The 22,189-nt window shown below is 48.5% G+C and overlaps 1 protein-coding gene across 1 annotated transcript in view; it reads right to left on the reverse strand.

Moving 5' to 3' along the window:
- CRYBA2 (crystallin beta A2) overlaps window positions 1–22,175 on the reverse strand; it is a 35,132-nt gene extending 12,957 nt beyond the window's left edge. The window contains exons 1-2 of the mRNA XM_069227125.1: window positions 22,012–22,175; window positions 12,349–12,526 (exon numbers count right to left, since the gene is read on the reverse strand). Of these exons, the coding sequence (XP_069083226.1) occupies window positions 12,349–12,506 (158 nt within the window). The 5' untranslated portion in view covers window positions 12,507–12,526; window positions 22,012–22,175. The remainder of the gene's footprint in view (window positions 1–12,348; window positions 12,527–22,011) is intronic.
- Window positions 22,176–22,189: the final 14 nt, after the last annotated feature.

The following is a 22,189-nucleotide window of genomic DNA, read 5'->3' on the forward strand; positions in this document are numbered from 1 at the left end:
GCAGCACCCCCACTCTGAAACCTGTTCCAGCACCTCCGCTTCTCCCTTCTCCAGAGCCCCCACAGGGTCTCACGGCCCCTTCCTCACAGTGGTCTTTGCCTGCAGAACTCCTTGCAGATAGGTGCCGCCCTGGTCGCTCTCAGGACATTTGCCACATTACAAAATGTGGATGGGAGGCGGGAGGTGTGTGGTTGCACATTTTTGGGGGATTAGTTCAACTGAGGGTTTCCCAGTACAAACACCCATGTAGGGTTTTCATCTTTCACGGTTAACACTTCATCATATTTTCGTGGCTGGAGCTCACCTGACCCAGCCTATGTCTCCTCTTAAAAATATCTTCTGCCCCTCCCCTGCAGGGCCTCTCACCTGACCCTGCCTGTGCATCCTACTGTGGACATTATCTGCCCCTCCCCTGCAGGGCCTCTCATCTGACCCTGCCTGTGCATCCTACCGTGGATATTATCTGCCCCTCCCCTGCAGGGCCTCTCACCTGACCCTGCCTGTGCATCCTACTGTGGACATTATCTGCCCCTCCCCTGCAGGGCCTCTCATCTGACCCTGCCTGTGCATCCTACCGTGGATATTATCTGCCCCGCCCCTGCAGGGCCTCTCACCTGACCCTGCTTGTGCATCCCTCTGTGGATATTATCTGCCCCTCCCCTGCAGGACCTCTCCCCTGACCCTGCCTGTGCATCCTTCTGTGGATATTATCTGCCCCTCCCCTGCAGGGCCTCTCACCTGACCCTGCCTATGTATCTTACTGTGGATATCTTCTCATAGCAAGAGTCATAGCAAGAGACTCACAGCAAGTCATAGCAAGAGAGAATCATAGCAAGAGACTCATAGCAAGAGAATCATAGCAAGAGAGACTCATAACAAGAGTCATAGCAAGAGACTTACAGCAAGAGAGACTCATAGCAAGAGACTCATAGTAAGAGACTCATAGCAAGAGAGAACCATAGCAAGAGACTCATACCAAGAGACTCATAGCAAGAGAGACTCATAGCAAGAGTCATAGCAAGAGAGGCTCATAGCAAGAGTCATAGCAAGGGACTCATAGCAAGAGTCATAGCAAGAGGCTCATAGCAAGAGAGACTCATAGCAAGAGTCATAGCAAGAGACTCGTAGTAAGAGACTCATAGCAAGAGAGAATCATAGCAAGAGGCATAGCAAGAGAGACTCATAGCAAGATTCATAGCAAGAGAGACTCATAGCAAGAGTCATAGCAAGGGACTCATAGCAAGAGTCATAGCAAAAGACTTCATAGCAAGAGGCTCATAGCAAGAGATACTCATAGCAAGAGTCATAGCAAGAGACTCATAGTAAGAGACTCATAGCAAGAGAGAATCATAGCAAGAGTCATAGCAAGAGACTAACAGCAAGAGAATCATAGCAAGAGAGACTCATAACAAGAGTCATAGCAAGAGACTTACAGCAAGAGAGACTCATAGCAAGAGACTCATAGCAAGAGAGAATCATAGCAAGAGACTCATAGCAAGAGAGACTCATAGCAAGAGTCAAAGCAAGGGACGCATAGCAAGAGTCATAGCAAGAGGCTCATAACATGAGAGACTCATAGCAAGAGTCATAGCAAGAGACTCATAGTAAGAGACTCATAGCAAGAGAGAACCATAGCAAGAGACTCATACCAAGAGACTCATAGCAAGAGAGACTCATAGCAAGAGTCATAGCAAGAGAGGCTCATAGCAAGAGTCAGAGCATGGGACTCATAGCAAGAGTCATAGCAAGAGGCTCATAGCAAGAGAGACTCATAGCAAGAGTCATAGCAAGAGACTCATAGTAAGAGACTCATAGCAAGAGAGAATCATAGCAAGACTCATAGCAAGAGAGACTCATAGCAAGAGTCATAGCAAGAGAGTCTCATAGCAAGAGTCATAGCAAGGGACTCATAGCAAGAGTCATAGCAAAAGACTTCATAGCAAGAGGCTCATAGCAAGAGATACTCATAGCAAGAGTCATAGCAAGAGACTCATAGTAAGAGACTCATAGCAAGAGAGAATCATAGCAAGAGTCATAGCAAGAGAGACTCAGCAAGAGTCATAGCAAGAGAGACTCATACCAAGAGTCATAGCAAGGGACTCATAGCAAGAGTCATAGCAAGAGACTCGTAGCAAGAGACACTCATAGCAAGAGATTCATAGCAATTGAGACTCATAGCAGGAGAGAGTCATAGCAAGAGACTCATAGCAAGAGTCATAGCAAGAGATTCATAGCAAGAGAGGCTCGTAGCAGGAGAAAGTCATAGAAAGAGATACTCCTAGTAAGAGAGATTCATAACAAAAGAGACTCTTTGTAAGAGAGAGTCATAGCAAGAAATTCATAGCATGAGGGAGTTATAGCAAGAGAGGCTCATGGCAAGAGACTCATAGCAGAGAGACTCATAACAAGAGAGACTCATCAAAAGAGACCCATACCAAGAGATACATAGAAAGAGAGAGTCATAATAATTTGAGACTCATCAGTGCCGTAACGAAACTTGAGCGACCCCCCCATGAAAAGTACAAGAAGGGGGCCCCACCCTACTGCCAGCTTTGCTAAGAGGGACTTGAAGGTTATAGAAACTCATAGCAAGACAGACTTACAGCAAGAGGCTCATAACAAGAGAGACTCACAGCAAGAGAGACTCATAGCAGGAGAGAATCGTAGCAAGAGACTCATAGCCAGAGACGCATAGCATGAGAAACTCATAGCAAGAATCATAGCAAGAGACTCAAAGCAAGAGAGTCATAGCAAGAGGGACTCGTAGCAAGAGACTCATAGCAAGACTCATAGCAAGAGATTCATAGCAAGAGACTCATAGCGAGAGAGACTTACAGCAAGAGACCTATAGCAAGAGACTCACAGCAAGAGACTCGCAGCAAGAGACTCATCGCAAGAGACTCATAGCAAGAGAGACTTACAGCGAGGCTCATAGCAAGAGACTCACAGCAAGAGACTCATAGCAAGAGACTCATAGCATGAGAGACTTACAGCGAGACTTATAGCAAGAGACTCACAGCAAGAGACTCATAGCAAGAGACTCACAGCAAGAGACTTACAGCAAGGGAGGCTCGCGGCAAGAGACACACAGCAAGAGAGACTTACAGCAAGGGAGGCTCGCGGCAAGAGACTCACAGCAAGAGACTCACAGCAAGAGACTCATAGCAAGAGACTCACAGCAAGAGACTTACAGCAAGGGAGGCTCGCGGCAAGAGACACACAGCAAGAGACTTACAACAAGGGAGGCTCACGGCAAGAGACACACAGCAAGAGACTTACAACAAGGGAGGCTCACGGCAAGAGACACACAGCAAGAGACTTACAAGGGAGGCTCACGGCAAGAGACACACAGCAAGAGACTTACAGCAAGGGAGGCTCGCGGCAAGAGACTCACAGCAAGAGACTCACAGCAAGAGGCTCATAGCAAGAGACTCACAGCAAGAGACTTACAGCAAGGGAGGCTCGCGGCAAGAGACACACAGCAAGAGACTTACAACAAGGGAGGCTCACGGCAAGAGACACACAGCAAGAGACTTACAGCAAGGGAGGCTCGCGGCCAGACGAAATTGCAGAAAGTCGCAGTGAGAAAGACTCATTACAGAAACATTACTGGCTGGAAGGAAGACTGCAGCAACCAAGAATCGCAGCAGGGGGGCGTGCAATGAGTTAGGTTCATATGAAGAAAGACTCATTGCACCAAGGGAGAAGTGGAGCAAGAGAGAACCAGATCAGCAAAAAATCACAGCGAGAGATTAGCAGCAAGAGAGAATCTCAGCAAAGAGAGTCCCAGAAAAAGAGAAACAGACAAGCGAAGTATGACAGCAAGAGAGACTTGCAGCAAGAGGGAATCTTGGCGGAAGAGATCCCCAGCAAGAGGGAACCACAGCAGGAAAGAATCATACCAGAGTATCACACCAAGAGAGAATTACAAGAGAATCACACCAAGAGAATCAGACCAAGAGAGAATCACAAGATAATCACACCGAGAGAATCACAAGAGAATCACACCAAGAGTGAATTACAAGAGAATCACACCAAGAGTGAATTACAAGATAATAACACCGAGAGAATCACAAGAGAATCACACCAAAGTGAATTACAAGAGAATCACACCAAGAGAGAATTACAAGAGACTCATAGCAAGAGAGAAGTACAAGAGAATCACACCAAGAGAGAATCACAAGATAATCACATCAAGAGTGAATCACAAGAGAGATTCACACCCAGGGTTAATAACAAGAGAACCACACCAAGAGAGAAGTACAAGAGAATCACACCGAGAGAATCACAAGAGAAACACACCAAGGTTTAATAACAAGAGAATCACACCAAGAGACTGAGAGAATCACAAGAGAATCACACCGAGAGAATCACAAGAGAATCACACCAAGAGAGAATCACAAGAGAATCACACCAAGAGAGAATCACAAGAGAATCACACCGAGAGAATCACAAGAGAATCACACCAAGAGAGAATCACAAGAGAATCACACCAAGAGAGAATCACAAGAGAATCACACCAAGAGAGAATCACAGCATAGTCACACCAAGAGAATCGCAAGAGAGTCACACCAAGAGAGAATCACAAGATATTCACACCAAGAGTGAATCACAGCAAGAGAGATTCACACAAAGAGAGAATCACACCAAGAGAGAATCACAAGAGAAACACCCCAACGATGAATTACAAGAGAATCACACCAAGAGAGAAGTACAAGAGAATCACACCGTGAGAATCACAAGAGAATCAAACCAAGAGAGAATCACAACATAGTCACACCAAGAGAATCACAAGAGAGTCACATCAAGAGAGAATCACAAGATATTGACACCAAGAGTGAATCACAGCAAGAGAGATTCACACCAAGAGAGAATCACCCCAAGAGAGAGTCACAAGAGAAACACCCCAACGATGAATTACAAGAGAATCACACCAAGAGAGAAGTACAAGAGAATCACACTGTGAGAATCACAAGAGAATCACACCAAGAGAGAATCACAAGATAATCACACCACGAGAATCACAAGAGAGTCACACTAAGAGAATCACAAGAGAATCAAACCAAGAGTGAATCACAACAAGAGAGATTCACACCAAGAAAGAATCGGACCAAGAGAGAATCACAAGAGAAACACGCCAAGAGAGAATTACAAGAGACTCACACCAAGAGAGAATCACAACAACAGAGATTCACACCAAGAGAAAATCACACCGGGTGAATCACAACAGAATCATACCAAGAAAGTATCACAAGAGAATCACACCAAGAGAAAATCACAAGAGAATCACAAAAAGAGAGAATCACAGCAAAAGAGAAACGTGACAAACTCACATTAAAAAGCATGATCAGTAGGACGCTCTCCCAGCAAAAGAGATTCTTATTATCAAGAGAAACATGCAGAAATTGCTCAGTTGTTGCATTCACAGGTCCAGATACGGGAGTAAATTGTGGTTTGTTGAGACAATGAGTCTATAATGCAAGCATGGTTTCTAATTACACATTAAACATGTGAGCAGCTCCATAAACATGATACTGACCTGCCTATAATGAAACATCAGGAACTAAAGAGCACTTCATTTTAAATTAAATCTGAAGAAATTGTATCTAAGGCTAGCAAATAGTTTTCCTTTTTAGGACTAGCTTGTCTGTTTACCTATTGTTGCCAATTCTTTAAAATAATAATCGGGTGGGTTTTGACTCCGTCCGGAGAAGTATTTCTCTACCCTCATGCTATTTGCTGCTTGGTGTAGCATTCCACTCCTATGGAGTATTTGTATTGATATGTATCTGAGACTAATTACATGTTTCATCTCATGGATCCATTGTATTCAGAAAGCAGTTTTTTTTCGTTTTTTTCACGGTAAATGTTGTTTAATGTCTTGGCTCAAAGACAATCCGGACTTATTGGTTTTGTCAATGCTCGTACTTTTGCGTTTCTCTTCTGACGTTTTTATTACTTGAAGAAGTTGGAGCTTTGGCGTGTTGTAGGCTGGGAATGAATTACTGATCTACCAAAAAGGGACTGAAGTGGATGGAACATTTCTGTTTTGTTAATATATGAGGAGGAATGATACTAGAAAATGCTCGCTGAAGGTAACACAGATTTAGAAATTCTGTCCCTGTCTTAAATCAGATTTTCATCTGCTAGCAATGCTGGTCTGATCACGCTTCAGAGGTGTAGCTCGAAGCCCTTTGTCGTCAGTGAGTGCCCTCTTGAAAGCACGCTGATTGGCCAGCGCGGCATGGACTTTCTTTGCACCTGAGTCCCTGCACACACAAGGCGCTTCCTGGATCTGCTCGTGCGGGTTAACAAGAGCTCTCTCTTAGGAGCCCTGAAGTTTGTGGTCAGAGGCTACGGGGTGAGCAGTTTGTGATGTGGTTTCCTGCCCAGCTGTGGTGTGTCAAGTAGAAAGAGTGCTGCGGTCGCTCTTTCTTTTAGCGGGAGCCAATGAGGAGGTGTGATGTGGTTTTACCTAGTCAGACTACAAACAGGAGGGTGGCCTCACTCTGAACTCCGTGAAGCTTCGAAAAACACCCTTGGGAGAGTTCAGGGTATAACTGCTATAATTATCCAAATGTGAAAGTTCCACAGTGATGTTTGGGAGCAGTGTAGAAAAAGCCAGAACCGGCTCCATCACCAACACACACATTCTCTCTCTCTGTCTCTCTTTAGTAGACTCGTCTGTTTGAGGGATGAAGGACAGGTCACTATAAAACAGTGTTTCCAAGTTGCAAACTTTTCCACTGGCATTGAAGGGAACCCCAATTTGGATAAAAGGAGTGGGAGGAGTTGATTTGTGGCTTGATCGGGGCCTCTGTTTTATCTCCTCTGAGTCACTGGTATGTTTGATCTGAACTTCCTGAAACATGCAACATGTTTATGTACACACCCACGCACACACATGCGCACACATGTGTACGTATGCTCAGTGACCATCACACCACATCATAAGGTCACATAAGGACCCAAGGGTAGGTCGCTCCCCCTGCCGCTGCAGCTCCTCCAAGTTCCCGAGTTCCTGTGTTCCTGAGACCCACCTAACTGTAAGTACCCCCCTCCTCCCAGCCCCTCGCCCTGCCCCGCGCCACTCACCTTCTCTTCTGCTCCTGCTTCTTTTCCTCCTCTCTGTCTCTCCCTCCTCGCTCCCCCTCTGCAATCTTCTTCTGTGTTCTTCTGTTCTTCTGTTCTTCCCTTCTGTTCTTCTGTGTTCTTCCGGTCTTCTGTGTTCTTCTTCTCTGTTCTTCTCTGTGCTTCTGTGTTCTTCTTCTCGGTTCTTCTGTGTTCTTCTGTGTTCTTCTGTGTTCTTCTCTGTTCTTCTCTGTTCTTCTGTGTTCTTCTGTGTTCTTCTCTGTTCTTCTCTGTTCTTCTGCTCTTCCTGTCTTCTGTTCTTCTGTCTTCTGCTCTTCTGCTCTTCTGTCTTCTGTTCTTCTGTCTTCTGTTCTCCTGTCTTCTGTTCTCCTGTCTTCGGCTCTTCTACCTCCTCCGTCTTCTTCCCCCGAGCCTGCCCTCCTGCTCCTTCCTCATCCCCCTCCCTCACTCGCCTCCCCCTCTCTCACCCCTAGCTAACCCGTTCGCTATCTACCTCCCTCACTCCTCCTATCTTCCTATCTCTCTAGCTCCCTATCTCACTATCTAACTCCCCCACTCTCCACCTCCTCCTACCTACCTATCTGTCTATCTATCTATTTCCCTATCTATCGACTTCTCTATCTATTTTCTCTATCTATTTCTCTATCTCTCCCCCCCTCCCGCCACCCCCTCTACTACCTATCTCCCTATCCTCTCACTCTACCTCTCTCCCTCACCCACCGCTACAACCCCCCCTCCCCTATCTTCACAACCCTACTCCTATCTCTCTCCCTAATCTCCAAACCTCCTAACACTCACCCTCCTCCACCCTAAACCCCCTCCCCCAGCTCCTCTCACTCTACCTGTCCCCCCCCTCCCTCGCGCTTTCCCGCCGCGACCTCCTGCACGCCCCCGCCCCCCAGCTCCCATTCGCCCCCAGCTGACCCCTCCCCCCCCTCCTACCTCTTATGGCGGCCGCTGCGCGACAGTGGTAGCGACCCTTGACCCAAGGGTAGGTCGCTCCCCCTGCCGCTGCAGCTCCTCCAAGTTCCCGAGTTCCTGTGTTCCTGAGACCCACCTAACTGTAAGTACCCCCCTCCTCCCAGCCCCTCGCCCTGCCCCGCGCCACTCACCTTCTCTTCTGCTCCTGCTTCTTTTCCTCCTCTCTGTCTCTCCCTCCTCGCTCCCCCTCTGCAATCTTCTTCTGTGTTCTTCTGTTCTTCTGTTCTTCCCTTCTGTTCTTCTGTGTTCTTCCGGTCTTCTGTGTTCTTCTTCTCTGTTCTTCTCTGTGCTTCTGTGTTCTTCTTCTGTGTTCTTCTGTGTTCTTCTGTGTTCTTCTGTGTTCTTCTCTGTTCTTCTCTGTTCTTCTGTGTTCTTCTGTGTTCTTCTCTGTTCTTCTCTGTTCTTCTGCTCTTCCTGTCTTCTGTTCTTCTGTCTTCTGCTCTTCTGCTCTTCTGTCTTCTGTTCTTCTGTCTTCTGTTCTCCTGTCTTCTGTTCTCCTGTCTTCGGCTCTTCTACCTCCTCCGTCTTCTTCCCCCGAGCCTGCCCTCCTGCTCCTTCCTCATCCCCCTCCCTCACTCGCCTCCCCCTCTCTCACCCCTAGCTAACCCGTTCGCTATCTACCTCCCTCACTCCTCCTATCTTCCTATCTCTCTAGCTCCCTATCTCACTATCTAACTCCCCCACTCTCCACCTCCTCCTACCTACCTATCTGTCTATCTATCTATTTCCCTATCTATCGACTTCTCTATCTATTTTCTCTATCTATTTCTCTATCTCTCCCCCCCTCCCGCCACCCCCTCTACTACCTATCTCCCTATCCTCTCACTCTACCTCTCTCCCTCACCCACCGCTACAACCCCCCCTCCCCTATCTTCACAACCCTACTCCTATCTCTCTCCCTAATCTCCAAACCTCCTAACACTCACCCTCCTCCACCCTAAACCCCCTCCCCCAGCTCCTCTCACTCTACCTGTCCCCCCCCTCCCTCGCGCTTTCCCGCCGCGACCTCCTGCACGCCCCCGCCCCCCAGCTCCCATTCGCCCCCAGCTGACCCCTCCCCCCCCTCCTACCTCTTATGGCGGCCGCTGCGCGACTGCGCAGCGGGCGCGCGCAGCGGGCACGCCGCTGGCGTGCCGGAGGCGCGCCAGAGGCAAGCCCGTCTGCGCCCGTCCGCGCCTGGCCCGCGCCCAGCGCCACGACCCCTGGTCCCCAGCTCCCCCAAGCCCCGCTGATCCGCTACGACCCCACCACCCTCCACGCCCTCAACCCAGGGCGCTCCAAAACCTGCTTCCTAGCTCACCCCAAACGCACCCATGGACCCTTCGCCTGCAACTCCTGCAAACGCATCTTCCACCACGCAACTACCACGACCACAAGCCCACGCGCCATCAGCCACCTCAAGTGCATCCTGGTCAACGCTCGTTCCGTCCACAAGCACGCCGTTGAACTTTGGGACCTCCTGGACTCCACAGCCCCGGACGTCGCCTTCATCACGGAGACATGGATGAACGCCTCCTCTGCTCCAGACATCGCTACCCGCCATCCCCGAAGGCTACAAGATCTCCAGAAAAGACCGCACCAACCAAGTAGGAGGAGGTGTCGCCATCATCTTCAAAGACTCCATCAGCGTCACCACCTCCACCGAAGACCCCCCCCTCGCCGCTGAACACCTGCATTTTCAGATTCGCACCGACCCAAGGACCACCCTCAGAGGATCCCTCGTCTACCGTCCTCCCGGACCTCGCGCCTCTTTCAGCGACGCCATCGCCGACTTCATCTCCCCGCACGCCCTCGCCTCACCGGACTACATCCTCCTAGGCGACCTCAACTTCCATCTGGAACAAAACAACGACCCCAACACCACCACCCTGCTCGACAACCTCGCCAACCTCGGCCTCAAACAACTGGTGAACACCGCCACCCACATCGCCGGACACACGCTCGACCCTATCTTCTCCGCCAGCAAACACGTCTTCTTCAGCCACACCTCTGCCCTGCACTGGACCGACCACAGCTGCGTCCACTTCACATTCCGACGCGAGACCTCCCACCTCCGCACTCAACCCATCCCTCGTCGACAGTGGAACAAGATCCCTGAAGAGCAACTCTTCTCCGCTCTCGCCGCCAACCAACCCACCCTCACCACCGACCCCAACGACGCAGCTCTCAACCTCACAAACTGGATCTCCAACTGCGCTGACAACCTTGCTCCCCTCAAACGCACGCATCGACAGACCAACACCAAAAAACCTCTCTGGTTCTCTGACACCCTCAAAGAATCAAAGAAAACTTGTCGTGCCCTTGAGAAGGCCTGGCGCAAGGACCACACCGCTGACAACATGACCGCCCTCAAGAACGCTACACGCGAACACCACCACCTGATCCGCACTGCCAAAAGGAACTTTTTCACCGACAGACTAGACAAAAACAGCCACAACAGCAGAGAACTCTTCAGCATCGTCAAAGAGTTCTCCAACCCCAGCGCCAGCGCCAACGCCGTCACGCCCTCACAGGATTTGTGCGAATCCCTCGCCACTTTCTTCCATCGCAAGATCAGCGACCTCCACGACAGCTTCGGACACCAGACCCAACCATACACCACTGAACCCGCTTCCCCGGACATCACCCTCAACAACTGGACCCACATCAACACGGAAGAAACCAAATCCATCATGAACTCTATCCACTCCGGCGCCCCTTCGGACCCCTGCCCGCACTTCATCTTTAACAAAGCCGACGACATCATCGCCCCGCACCTCCAGACCGTCATCAACTCTTCTTTTTCTTCTGCTACCTTCCCCGAATGCTGGAAGCACGCTGAAGTCAACGCCCTACTAAAGAAACCTACGGCTGACCCAAGCGACCTGAAAAACTTCCGCCCCATCTCTCTTCTACCTTTCCCAGCCAAGGTAATAGAAAAGACCGTCAACAAACAGCTGACCACCTTCCTGGAAGACAACAACCTGCTCGACCCTTCACAAACCGGATTCCGAACCAACCACAGCACGGAAACCGCCCTCATCTCAGTCACAGACGACATCAGAACCCTGATGGACAACGGTGAAACAGTCGCCCTCATTCTCCTCGACCTCTCGGCTGCCTTTGACACCGTCTGTCACCGCACCCTAATCACCCGCCTACGCTCCACCGGGATCCAAGGCCAGGCCCTGGACTGGATCGCCTCCTTCCTCGCTAACCGCTCCCAAAGAGTTTACCTCCCTCCGTTTCGCTCAGAACCCACCAAGATCATCTGCGGCGTACCTCAAGGCTCATCGCTCAGCCCGACACTCTTCAATGTCTACATGAGCCCCCTCGCCGACATCGTACGCAAGCACGACATCATCATCACCTCCTACGCCGACGACACCCAACTTGTACTCTCCCTCACCAAGGACCCCGCCAGCGCCAAGACCAACCTACAAGAGGGTATGAAGGACGTCGCAGATTGGATGAGGCTCAGCCGCCTAAAGCTGAACTCTGAAAAAACGGAAGTCCTCATCCTCGGCAACACCCCGTCCGCCTGGGACGACTCCTGGTGGCCCACGGCCCTCGGCACCGCACCGACCCCCGCAGACCACGCCCGCAACCTCGGCTTCATCTTGGACCCTCTTCTCACCATGACCAAGCAAGTCAACGCCGTGTCCTCCGCCTGCTTCCTCACTCTCCGCATGCTCCGCAAGATCTTCCGCTGGATCCCCGCCGACACCAGAAAAACCGTGACCCACGCCCTTGTCACGAGTCGCCTGGACTACGGCAACACCCTCTACGCTGGGACCACCGCCAAACTCCAAAACCGCCTGCAACGCATCCAAAACGCCTCGGCCCGCCTCATCCTCGACGTACCCCGCAACAGCCACATCTCCGCACACCTGAGACACCTGCATTGGCTCCCAGTCAGCAAAAGGATCACCTTCCGTCTTCTCACCCACGCACACAAAGCCCTCCACAACAAGGGACCGGAATACCTCAACAGACGCCTCAGCTTCTACGTCCCCACCCGCCCCCTCCGCTCCGCTGGCCTCGCACTTGCTGCCGTCCCTCGCACCCGCCGCTCCACGGCGGGTGGGAGATCTTTCTCCTTCCTGGCGGCCAAGACCTGGAACTCCCTCCCCACCAGCCTCAGGACCACCCAGGACCACTCCGCTTTCCGGAGACTCCTAAAGACTTGGCTGTTCGAGCAGCGATAACCCCCCCTTTCCCCCCTAGCGCCTTGAGACCCGCACGGGTGAGTAGCGCGCTTTACAAATGCTAATGATTTGATTTGATTTGACTTACGGGCCGTTTTCCACCTTGACGGAGCGGATCTTGCGGAAGCCTCTCTCCAGGATGTTTGGACACTCGACCATGAACTCGCAGCGCTTGCCTTGGAAGTTCTCCTCCTCCCAGACAGTCACCTTCCACTGGCCCAGGGTCTCCATGGCTTGGCTGCTCATTGGTTCCTCGGTTCAAGGTTCTGGAGCGGCAGGGATATAAAAAAATCTTAACTCTAGAGTTAACTTTCCTATGAGCTCTCAGTGTTCGCAGGTAAGAAAGATGGCGGGCGGAGATGCAGTGGTTGCCAGGCTGGCCCAGGGTGCTGAGTGGGGGAACCACCATTATGAAGATGTTTTCTTGGCTCTACAGCCGATAACGTTGGCATAGGCCTGTATCCTCATCCTAGATCCACCTGGCACAAGTCATCATGAGGATGCACAGGGGAGGGGCAGCTAATGTTACATGCAATAGAATAACTTGACATCCTGCTCACTGGTACCCTGTGCAAGCCATAATGTTATTATCTGACGGATGCTGTGCCATAACAACCATGGTCTGGGTGCTAATTGGTTTGATCCAAGTATTTTTAAACATGATCAAACCCTTTCCATGAAAAAGCAGGTTAACACTATTTATGGGTCTAGCTGTGCCAAGCTACGTCTCCTAAAAAGAGTTTTCCCCTGGCTTCCCTCCTCGTCCTGAAAGACCCTGGTCCAGGCACTAATTACAAGTTGCCTTGACTATGGCAACGTATTACTGGCAGCAGCCATTATTCTTACCCTTCACGCTCACTCAGGTCTACCAATAAAGCATCCCTAAGGATTCCCGGGATTCGTACAGGTGGACATGGTGGGTGCTCCTTTTCCTAACTCACCCCATTTTATTGAAAAAGACTGCCTCTCCATATCCGTTCCTGTCCGGAACTTCCCAATTATTATTTTTTACTTTAAATCTGGCTATTCTAACTCTCCCAGTGCCATTGTTCAGTAGCAAGCGCCAAGATACTCTACGCAAATGAGTTGCAGCGCTTTATAAGAGCAGATAACGTAACATAACATAAAAAGGTGCTCAGAATCCTGCTGAGATCCTGCAGGTGGAAACACAGGGTGCAGGCCAGGCAGGACAAATCACACTCTTACTATCCAGAGGCAAATAAATTGGGTGCATTGAGTTTGGTGACAAAGGCCCCGGTTGCAAGCGCTATGAGGCTTTGGTAACCTGGCACTATACAAAACCAGTTAGTTAACTTTAGAATACTTTTTGAGCAGTCCTGATCAACTGCAGTGTCGTGGATACTTACCGAGTGAAACAAGAGAGCCCCGGTGGACCATTCAGATCCATTAATTGCTGCATCGTCTATAGGGACCCCAACCTACTCATTCAGTCTACTGACTGTGACGTCATTTATAAAATCTCCAGTGCACCAATCAGAACTATTGTGTGCAACATCAACTATAGCATTTTCAAAGGACCAATGGGGTTCAAAAAGGTAATTGATATTTTTTTGTCTCAACACAAGGTTAATTAATCAATACAAATTGAAGTGATTTATAGAGTCTCATGTAGAACTGTCCAATCCACTGAGAGTATTATCATTGATAGTGTCATCAGTGGGCCAATCAGAGGAACTGACAATGGTAACACATAGGGCATTTCTACTAGACCAATCAGAGGCACTGACAATGATTTCAAGTTTTATTTAACCAATCAGATTCAATGACGATGATATCAATCACATCGTTGCTAATAACTACTCAGATCCTTTGAGGGGGATACTAAGCACAACATTTCTAATTAACCAAATACGACCAACGAGTGTGACAATACATTTGATCACCCACTAGTGTATGGACTGATGAGATATATTAGGACCTATCGATGTTTCAATTGTCATCTTTGCGTGTATTTAAGACATTTGTGAAGAATGTACTCTATAAATTGGCAGATGAAACAAATGTACAACATATATCGTGTTAAAATATCTATTCCTGCTGTTCTAAATAGTTGTGTGATTTAATGTTTGTACCAAATGGATTGAAAATGTAAAAAAATACCTAATGGTTCGTTTTATATGTCGATGTATGTAGAATGTTTCTGTGGGAATAATAAAACGTATGTCATTTTTGTATGCTGTAATAAACAATTAAATCAAATTGAGCTGAAATTATGTCAAGTAAAGCATTTCTATATAACCGATCTGACGTACTGCGGGTGGCATCATTTATAGCATATTTAGTAGAACAATTATCCCAACCAAAGGTAACGCCATTTATAAAACAGAAGGGGATGTTACTTACAAACCTGTGAATACATTTCATTGGTACTGGAGTTTGTATGAGATATTGATCAATGAGAGGTGTTGAGAATAATGCTGTTTATGTGGCCATTGTTTGAACAATCAGACTCATTGACTGTGAGACCCCACTATTGATAAGCCTCACTCTACAAGTACTGATTGATTGATTGACTGTTATTTCATATCTAGCAATTTCACTGAACTAATTAGATTAATTGAGTGAATCCTTTTTTCCTAGTATCTTCATTGCACAAATCATATGTCATTAGCGGGATGTAATTGATCATCTCTCCATTGACCCAATCAGATCGCTCGGGGATGACACGTGATATGATACCATCAGTGATAGCTCTATTACATACATAGACATTAGAATACATATAGGCGGGCCATATTCTTGTTCCTGGCTAATCGTAAGCTACCCATCGTATTTATTAGGCCACAGGTATTTTAAGAAGTTATCCAGCTCCAAACAAGGATTAAAGGACAGCTCGAGACATGGCTTTGTTACTGAACTGGAGTTTCCACAATCCCAGCTTTCTCAGAGAGCTTTCTTCATTTCCGAACTGGTGTGAAGACAGGTGTGGTTCAAACGCATGGTTATTGAGGTTTTGGTTGCCATGGTTCCCTTGACCAAAACGTCCTTCAAGAGTAATCTGGGCAGAGATCTGTGCTTAATTTGAGCCGGTGGTTTGCAGTGCTCAGCACTGGCACTTAATTCTTAGCACCGGTGTTTGTGACTGTCTCTAACATGGTGGTGCTGTCTGCCAGATTTGGGTTTGAGCACAACAGCAGCTGTTTACTAATTTTTTATACATTAATAGTTACTAATACCTGCCACGCAAACAATTCTTACAGCTTTGGGGGCCTTAACTAGTCTGAATTGTCGTGTGGCACGTGTGCTGGTTAGCAGTTGTGCTGGTAAAGTAATTGGCAGCGCTGGAGTTTGACTAAGACATATGCTAGGGCACTTTGAAGTAGGGCATATGCTCGAGCACCTTGAAGTTTGACTAAGACATACAGGGAGTGCAGAATTATTAGGCAAATGAGTATTTTGACCACATCATCCTCTTTATGCATGTTGTCTTACTCCAAGCTGTATAGGCTCGAAAGCCTACTACCAATTAAGCATATTAGGTGATGTGCATCTCTGTAATGAGAAGGGGTGTGGTCTAATGACATCAACACCCTATATCAGGTGTGCATAATTATTAGGCAACTTCCTTTCCTTTGGCAAAATGGGTCAAAAGAAGGACTTGACAGGCTCAGAAAAGTCAAAAATAGTGAGATATCTTGCAGAGGGATGCAGCACTCTTAAAATTGCAAAGCTTCTGAAGCGTGATCATCGAACAATCAAGCGTTTCATTCAAAATAGTCAACAGGGTCGCAAGAAGCGTGTGGAAAAACCAAGGCGCAAAATAACTGCCCATGAACTGAGAAAAGTCAAGCGTGCAGCTGCCACGATGCCACTTGCCACCAGTTTGGCCATATTTCAGAGCTGCAACATCACTGGAGTGCCCAAAAGCACAAGGTGTGCAATACTCAGAGACATGGCCAAGGTAAGAAAGGCTGAAAGACGACCACCACTGAACAAGACACACAAGCTGAAACGTCAAGACTGGGCCAAGAAATATCTCAAGACTGATTTTTCTAAGGTTTTATGGACTGATGAAATGAGAGTGAGTCTTGATGGGCCAGATGGATGGGCCCGTGGCTGGATTGGTAAAGGGCAGAGAGCTCCAGTCCGACTCAGACGCCAGCAAGGTGGAGGTGGAGTACTGGTTTGGGCTGGTATCATCAAAGATGAGCTTGTGGGGCCTTTTCGGGTTGAGGATGGAGTCAAGCTCAACTCCCAGTCCTACTGCCAGTTCCTAGAAGACACCTTCTTCAAGCAGTGGTACAGGAAGAAGTCTGCATCCTTCAAGAAAAACATGATTTTCATGCAGGACAATGCTCCATCACACGCGTCCAAGTACTCCACAGCCTGGCTGGCAAGAAAGGGTATAAAAGAAGGAAATCTAATGACATGGCCTCCTTGTTCACCTGATCTGAACCCCATTGAGAACCTGTGGTCCATCATCAAATGTGAGATTTACAAGGAGGGAAAACAGTACACCTCTCTGAACAGTGTCTGGGAGGCTGTGGTTGCTGCTGCACGCAATGTTGATGGTGAACAGATCAAAACACTGACAGAATCCATGGATGGCAGGCTTTTGAGTGTCCTTGAAAAGAAAGGTGGCTATATTGGTCACTGATTTGTTTTTGTTTTGTTTTTGAATGTCAGAAATGTATATTTGTGAATGTTGAGATGTTATATTGGTTTCACTGGTAATAATAAATAATTGAAATGGGTATATATTTTTTTTTGTTGAGTTGCCTAATAATTATGCACAGTAATAGTCACCTGCACACACAGATATCCCCCTAACATAGCTAAAACTAAAAACAAACTAAAAACTACTTCCAAAAATATTCAGCTTTGATATTAATGAGTTTTTTGGGTTCATTGAGAACATGGTTGTTGTTCAATAATAAAATTAATCCTCAAAAATACAACTTGCCTAATAATTCTGCACTCCCTGTATGCTAGGGCACTTTGAAGTATGGCATATGCTAGAGCACCTTGAAGTGTGACTAGGACATATGCTAGGGCACCCTGACGTGTGACTAAGGCACCATAAAATATTACATAAGCTAGGGAACCTTGAAGCTTAACTAGGCCATAAGCTAGGGCACCTTGAAGTCTGAATAGGACATAAGCTAGGGCACCATGAAGTCTGAATAGGACATATGCTAGGGCACCTTGAAGTATGACTAGAACATATGCTAGTGCACCTTGAAGTATGACTAGGACATAAGCTAAGCCACCTTGAAGTTTGACTAGGACACATGCTAGGGGCTATAAAGTTTGACTAGGACATAAGCTAGGGTACCTTGAAGCTTGACTAGGCCATAAGCTAGGGCACCTTGAAGTTTGACTAGGCCATAAGCTAGGGCACCTTGAAGTTGACTAGGCCATAAGCTAGGGCACCTTGAAGTCTGAATAGGACATATGCTAGGGCACCTTGAAGTATGACTAGAACATAAGCTAGGGCACCTTGAAGTTGACTAGGCCATAAGCTAGGGCACCTTGAAGTTGACTAGGCCGTAAGCTAGGGCACCTTGAAGTTTGACTAGGCCATAAGCTAGGGCACCTTGAAGTTGACTAGGCCATAAGCTAGGGCACCTTGAAGTCTGAATAGGACATATGCTAGGGCACCTTGAAGTATGACTAGAACATAAGCTAGGGCACCTTGAAGTTGACTAGGCCATAAGCTAGGGCACCTTGAAGTTTGACTAGGCCATAAGCAAGGGCACCTTGAAGTTTGACTAGCTCTAGCATTGCTGCTCAGCATCAACTAAACACAAACTGAATATCAGTCTCACCAGAGATCTGTCAGATTGCCTCTGGCAGCACAGGAGTGCCACACTGCCATACATGTGGCAGAAGCGGCCCGTGGGTGAGGTGCCTGCTCTGTGGGAGTTTGTGCCCACTGACTTTTGGCAGCTGGGGGGTAACTTTTCTGGCTGTGAAGGGGTTGAACTTGGATGAGCCCTCTCTCCTGGGCAGTGAGAGGAACACCAGACCTTCTGAAGTATGTTATCCAATATCTACCCTCTTGGTAATAGGACCCGGAGGACCCACTCGGGATCAACCTTAACCAGGCTGCCAGAGTATGTGGGGAGGGGTAGAGCCCCCTGGCCTGCACTGGTACACTGAACAGCTTATTTAAAGTAAGGATTTGATCTTTGTTTTATTGTTATGTTCTCTCTGTGCCACGAAAGGGCTTGTGGGGCAGAAGGCTTCACTGTTGCATCAGCAGAACTGTAGTCGTGTCCCCGACAGTGTGAGTGGAGGTTTTTCTGGGCATTTCTGGAGCTCTGACCCTAGCTGGCCGGCTCTGCCAGCGGTCTGCACAGCCCGTGCTCAGTGTGATGAAGGTGGCTCTTCCTCGTCACAGCTGTTGCACCACGCCGAGACAATAAGCAGTGACAACTCTGAGCGATACCTTCAGCAATCACCCAAACACCATGTATAACCTATCACCCATGATTGTTTACAAAACCCTCCCCAGAAGGGCAATTAACTGTTCCAAACACCTTCAACTCAGTGTCGAAAGGAGACTGACAGACTCCCTCGCACTTGGAAATGATGAAATCATCCGACAGAAAGAGGGTACTGTTACTAGGGTACTGTTATCAATGAACTAAAACGTACTGACAGGCCAAAAGGGGCAAATGGACACCCGCAGGATGGGAAATAAACCCTTCCTGATGAACACACGGCGGTGGGACTGAACCTTTCTCCTTAGATTCCTCGCCTCGTGGTATTTCAGTACTCTGGGACAGTATCTAGGTCTTGTGGTGAAGCGGACTGGGTACCGTCCCACCCTCCACATCACTCTGCGCATCAGTCGCAGGCACTAAATGCAAAATTACCCCAACCCCTAAAAGCCGGCCCCCGCCCTAAATACAAAATTACCACAACCCCTCCACCCCACCCCTAATAACCCACCTCCCACCCTCCCTAAATACAAAATTACCCCAACCCCCACCCCTAAAAACCGTCCCGCACTAAATACAAAATTACCATGACCACCCCAAATGACGCACCTCCCACCTGACCTAAATGCAAAATTACCACGACCCCCCCACCCCTAAGACCCCGAACCCCCACCTGCCCTGAATACAAAATTACCCCAAGCTAACCCCACCCCGCCCCTAAAAACCCGACCCCCACCTGCCCTGAAGGTAGGGGTGGTCAGATTTTTAGGGGTGTATTCAGGGCAGGCAGAGGGGGGTCGGCTTTTTAGGGGCGGGGTGGGAGGTCGGGGTAATTTTGTTTTTTAAGTGGTTGGGTAGTTTTATTTTTGGGGATGGGGGTTGGTTTTAGGGCTCAGGGTGGGTGGGGGTATTGGGGTAGTTTTTAAAGGTGGATGTTGGGGTACTTCTTTTTTTAGAGGCGAGGGTGGGGGGGTCGTGGTAATCTTGTTTTTAGGTGTTGGGTTGTTTTATTTTTGGGGTGGAGGTCGATTTTAGGGCTCAGGGTGGGTAGGGATATCGGGGTAGTTTTTAGGGGTGGGGTCAGGGTACTTCTATTTTTAGGGGGGTTGGCATGCGACAACCAAACATGCCGTTTCCACACATGCCTTTACTAGGCATGCCTTTACAATGAAAAGTCGTTGTATAGGCATGCGTAGTAAAGGCATGCGTGGAAACAACGTGGTCGTTGTGCTGACTGCGTTGTTCAGGAATGCGTGGTTGCCGCTTGTGTGGTTCCATCATGCAACCAACACTTTAATGTCCGGGGAAGAGTCATCATTTGTTAAACGATGAAAAGAACAAGACCTATTTATGGGGGTCCCTGTTTATTCCGTGCTGCCAAACCAAGCTTACAAAGGTTGCATTTCATCTCTGTCGCTTTCTTCAGCCTCTGCTAGCAATGTGGTGGGAGTAATACGTCAAAATAAGTGCCAGGAGTGAGGGGTGTGGTAATGGGGTGGTCTGCCTCCCCTCCCCTGACGCGTTGTGCACGTCACTAACCGTGCGCCGATGAAGGACGCTGAGTACCGATGACAAACAGCTACAGAGCATCCACCAAAGCTCACTCATAACCAGTCTAACCAGGTTTCCCAGGTCCATGCGTGATGTGCTGCTCCACTACAGGATTTTCTTTGAATTCTGGGACTTGTAGTCTTATTTATGCCAGTATAAAAGAGGACTACAAGTCCCAGAATTCAAAGGAAAAAAACAGGACAGGAACAGCAGAGCACATCGTGCCTGGACCTTGGAAACTTGCAAGCTATGTATAAATGACAATCGGAAGCTTCCATACCATGACCGGCATTACACCTGCTGGACCTGCCCTAGGGACAGGTAGTAATTTGTGCAGCCTATGCCCAAGTGGGGGTGGGGGCGAACAACACCGCCCACCTTCTACGTAGCTGCCAAGTGTCCCAGGTCATTGTGTGATGTGCTGCTCTAGTCCAGTATTTTGTTCTTCTAATTCTGGAACTTTTAGTTCTGTTTTATATTAAAATAATCAAGCCTACAATTCCCAGAATTCAAAGAATCAAACATGGACCTTGGAAACTTGGCAGGGCTGAAATGTCTGTGCATGACCTGCCTCACAGGGGCTGGGACCTTTACACCTTCTGTACCAGAGCATCACTCCCTCACAGGGGCAAAGACCCTCACATCTTTTGTACCTGTGCATGACCTGCCTCACAGGGGCTGGGACCTTTACATCTTCTGTACCTGTGCATCACTCCCTCACAGGGGTTGGGGCCTTTACATCTTCTGTACCTGTGCATCACTCCCTCACAGGGGTTGGGGCCTTTACATCTTCTGTACCTGGGGCAAATACCCTGACACCTTCTGTAGCTCTCTATGGTCAGCATGAGAGAATCAAAGACCCTCACGCCTTCTGTATCTGTCTATGACCAGCATCAGAGAGTCAAAACCCTCACACCTTCTGTATCTGCCTATGACCAGCATCAGAGAGTCAAAGACCCTCACACCTTCTGTAGCTGTTTATGATCAGCATTACAGAGTCAAAGACCCTCACATTTTCTGTAGCTGTCTTTGATCACCATCAAAGATTCAAAGACACATACCTTCTTCAGCTATGGATGATCTGCATCAGAGTCAAATACCCTCACACCTTCTGTAGCTGTCTATGATCAGTCAAAGACCCTCACACCTTCTATATGTGTCTATGATCATCATTAGAGTCAAGGACCCCCACATATTCTGTATCTGTCTATGATGAGCGTTAGAGAGTCAAAGACCCTCACACCTTCTGCAGCTGTGCATGATCAGCATCAGATAGTCAAAGACCCTCACACCTTCTGTAGCTGTCTACGATTAGGTCAGAGAGTCACAGACCCTCACAGCTTCTGCAGCTACCTATGAGTAGCATCTGAGAGTCAAAATACCTCACACCTTCTATATCTGTCTATGATCAGCATCAGTGAGTCAAAGACCCTCACATATTCTGTATTCGTCTATGATGAGCATTAGCGAGTCAAAGACCCTCACATCTTCTGCAGCTGTGCATGATCAGCACCAGAGAGTCAAAGACACTCCCACCTCCTACTGTTGTGCATGATCAGAGTCAAATACCTTCCCACCTTCTGTATCTGTCTATGAGCAGCATCAGAGGGCCAAAGACGCTGTCATAGAGCTGTTTACTCAGCGGGGTAGCAGTGGTGAAGTGCAGTGATGCAGTGGATTTGAACGGCCGGCAGTGATGGACACTGCACTCACAGACTCGTACACCCCGACCCGCCCTCCAGCCGCTATGCCCAGAGAAGCCCCTCGCCCCGGACGCAGCGGCCCATACTCACATGGTCTGACGGGACACAGGATGCAGGCAGCGCTGATGCGGGGGCTGTCCCTGGGACCTCTTTTATACAGCCCTCCCTCCGGATCTGCCGAGTGTGCACTTCACCCTGCAGGCTCAGCAGAGGGGCCTCTGAACAGAGCCAGCGCCCCCCGGGCTCCCCGTGCCCTAGGACCGGCCTT

Source organism: Pleurodeles waltl, chromosome 3_2, assembly GCF_031143425.1.
Source record: "Pleurodeles waltl isolate 20211129_DDA chromosome 3_2, aPleWal1.hap1.20221129, whole genome shotgun sequence".
NCBI lineage: Eukaryota > Metazoa > Chordata > Amphibia > Caudata > Salamandridae > Pleurodeles > Pleurodeles waltl.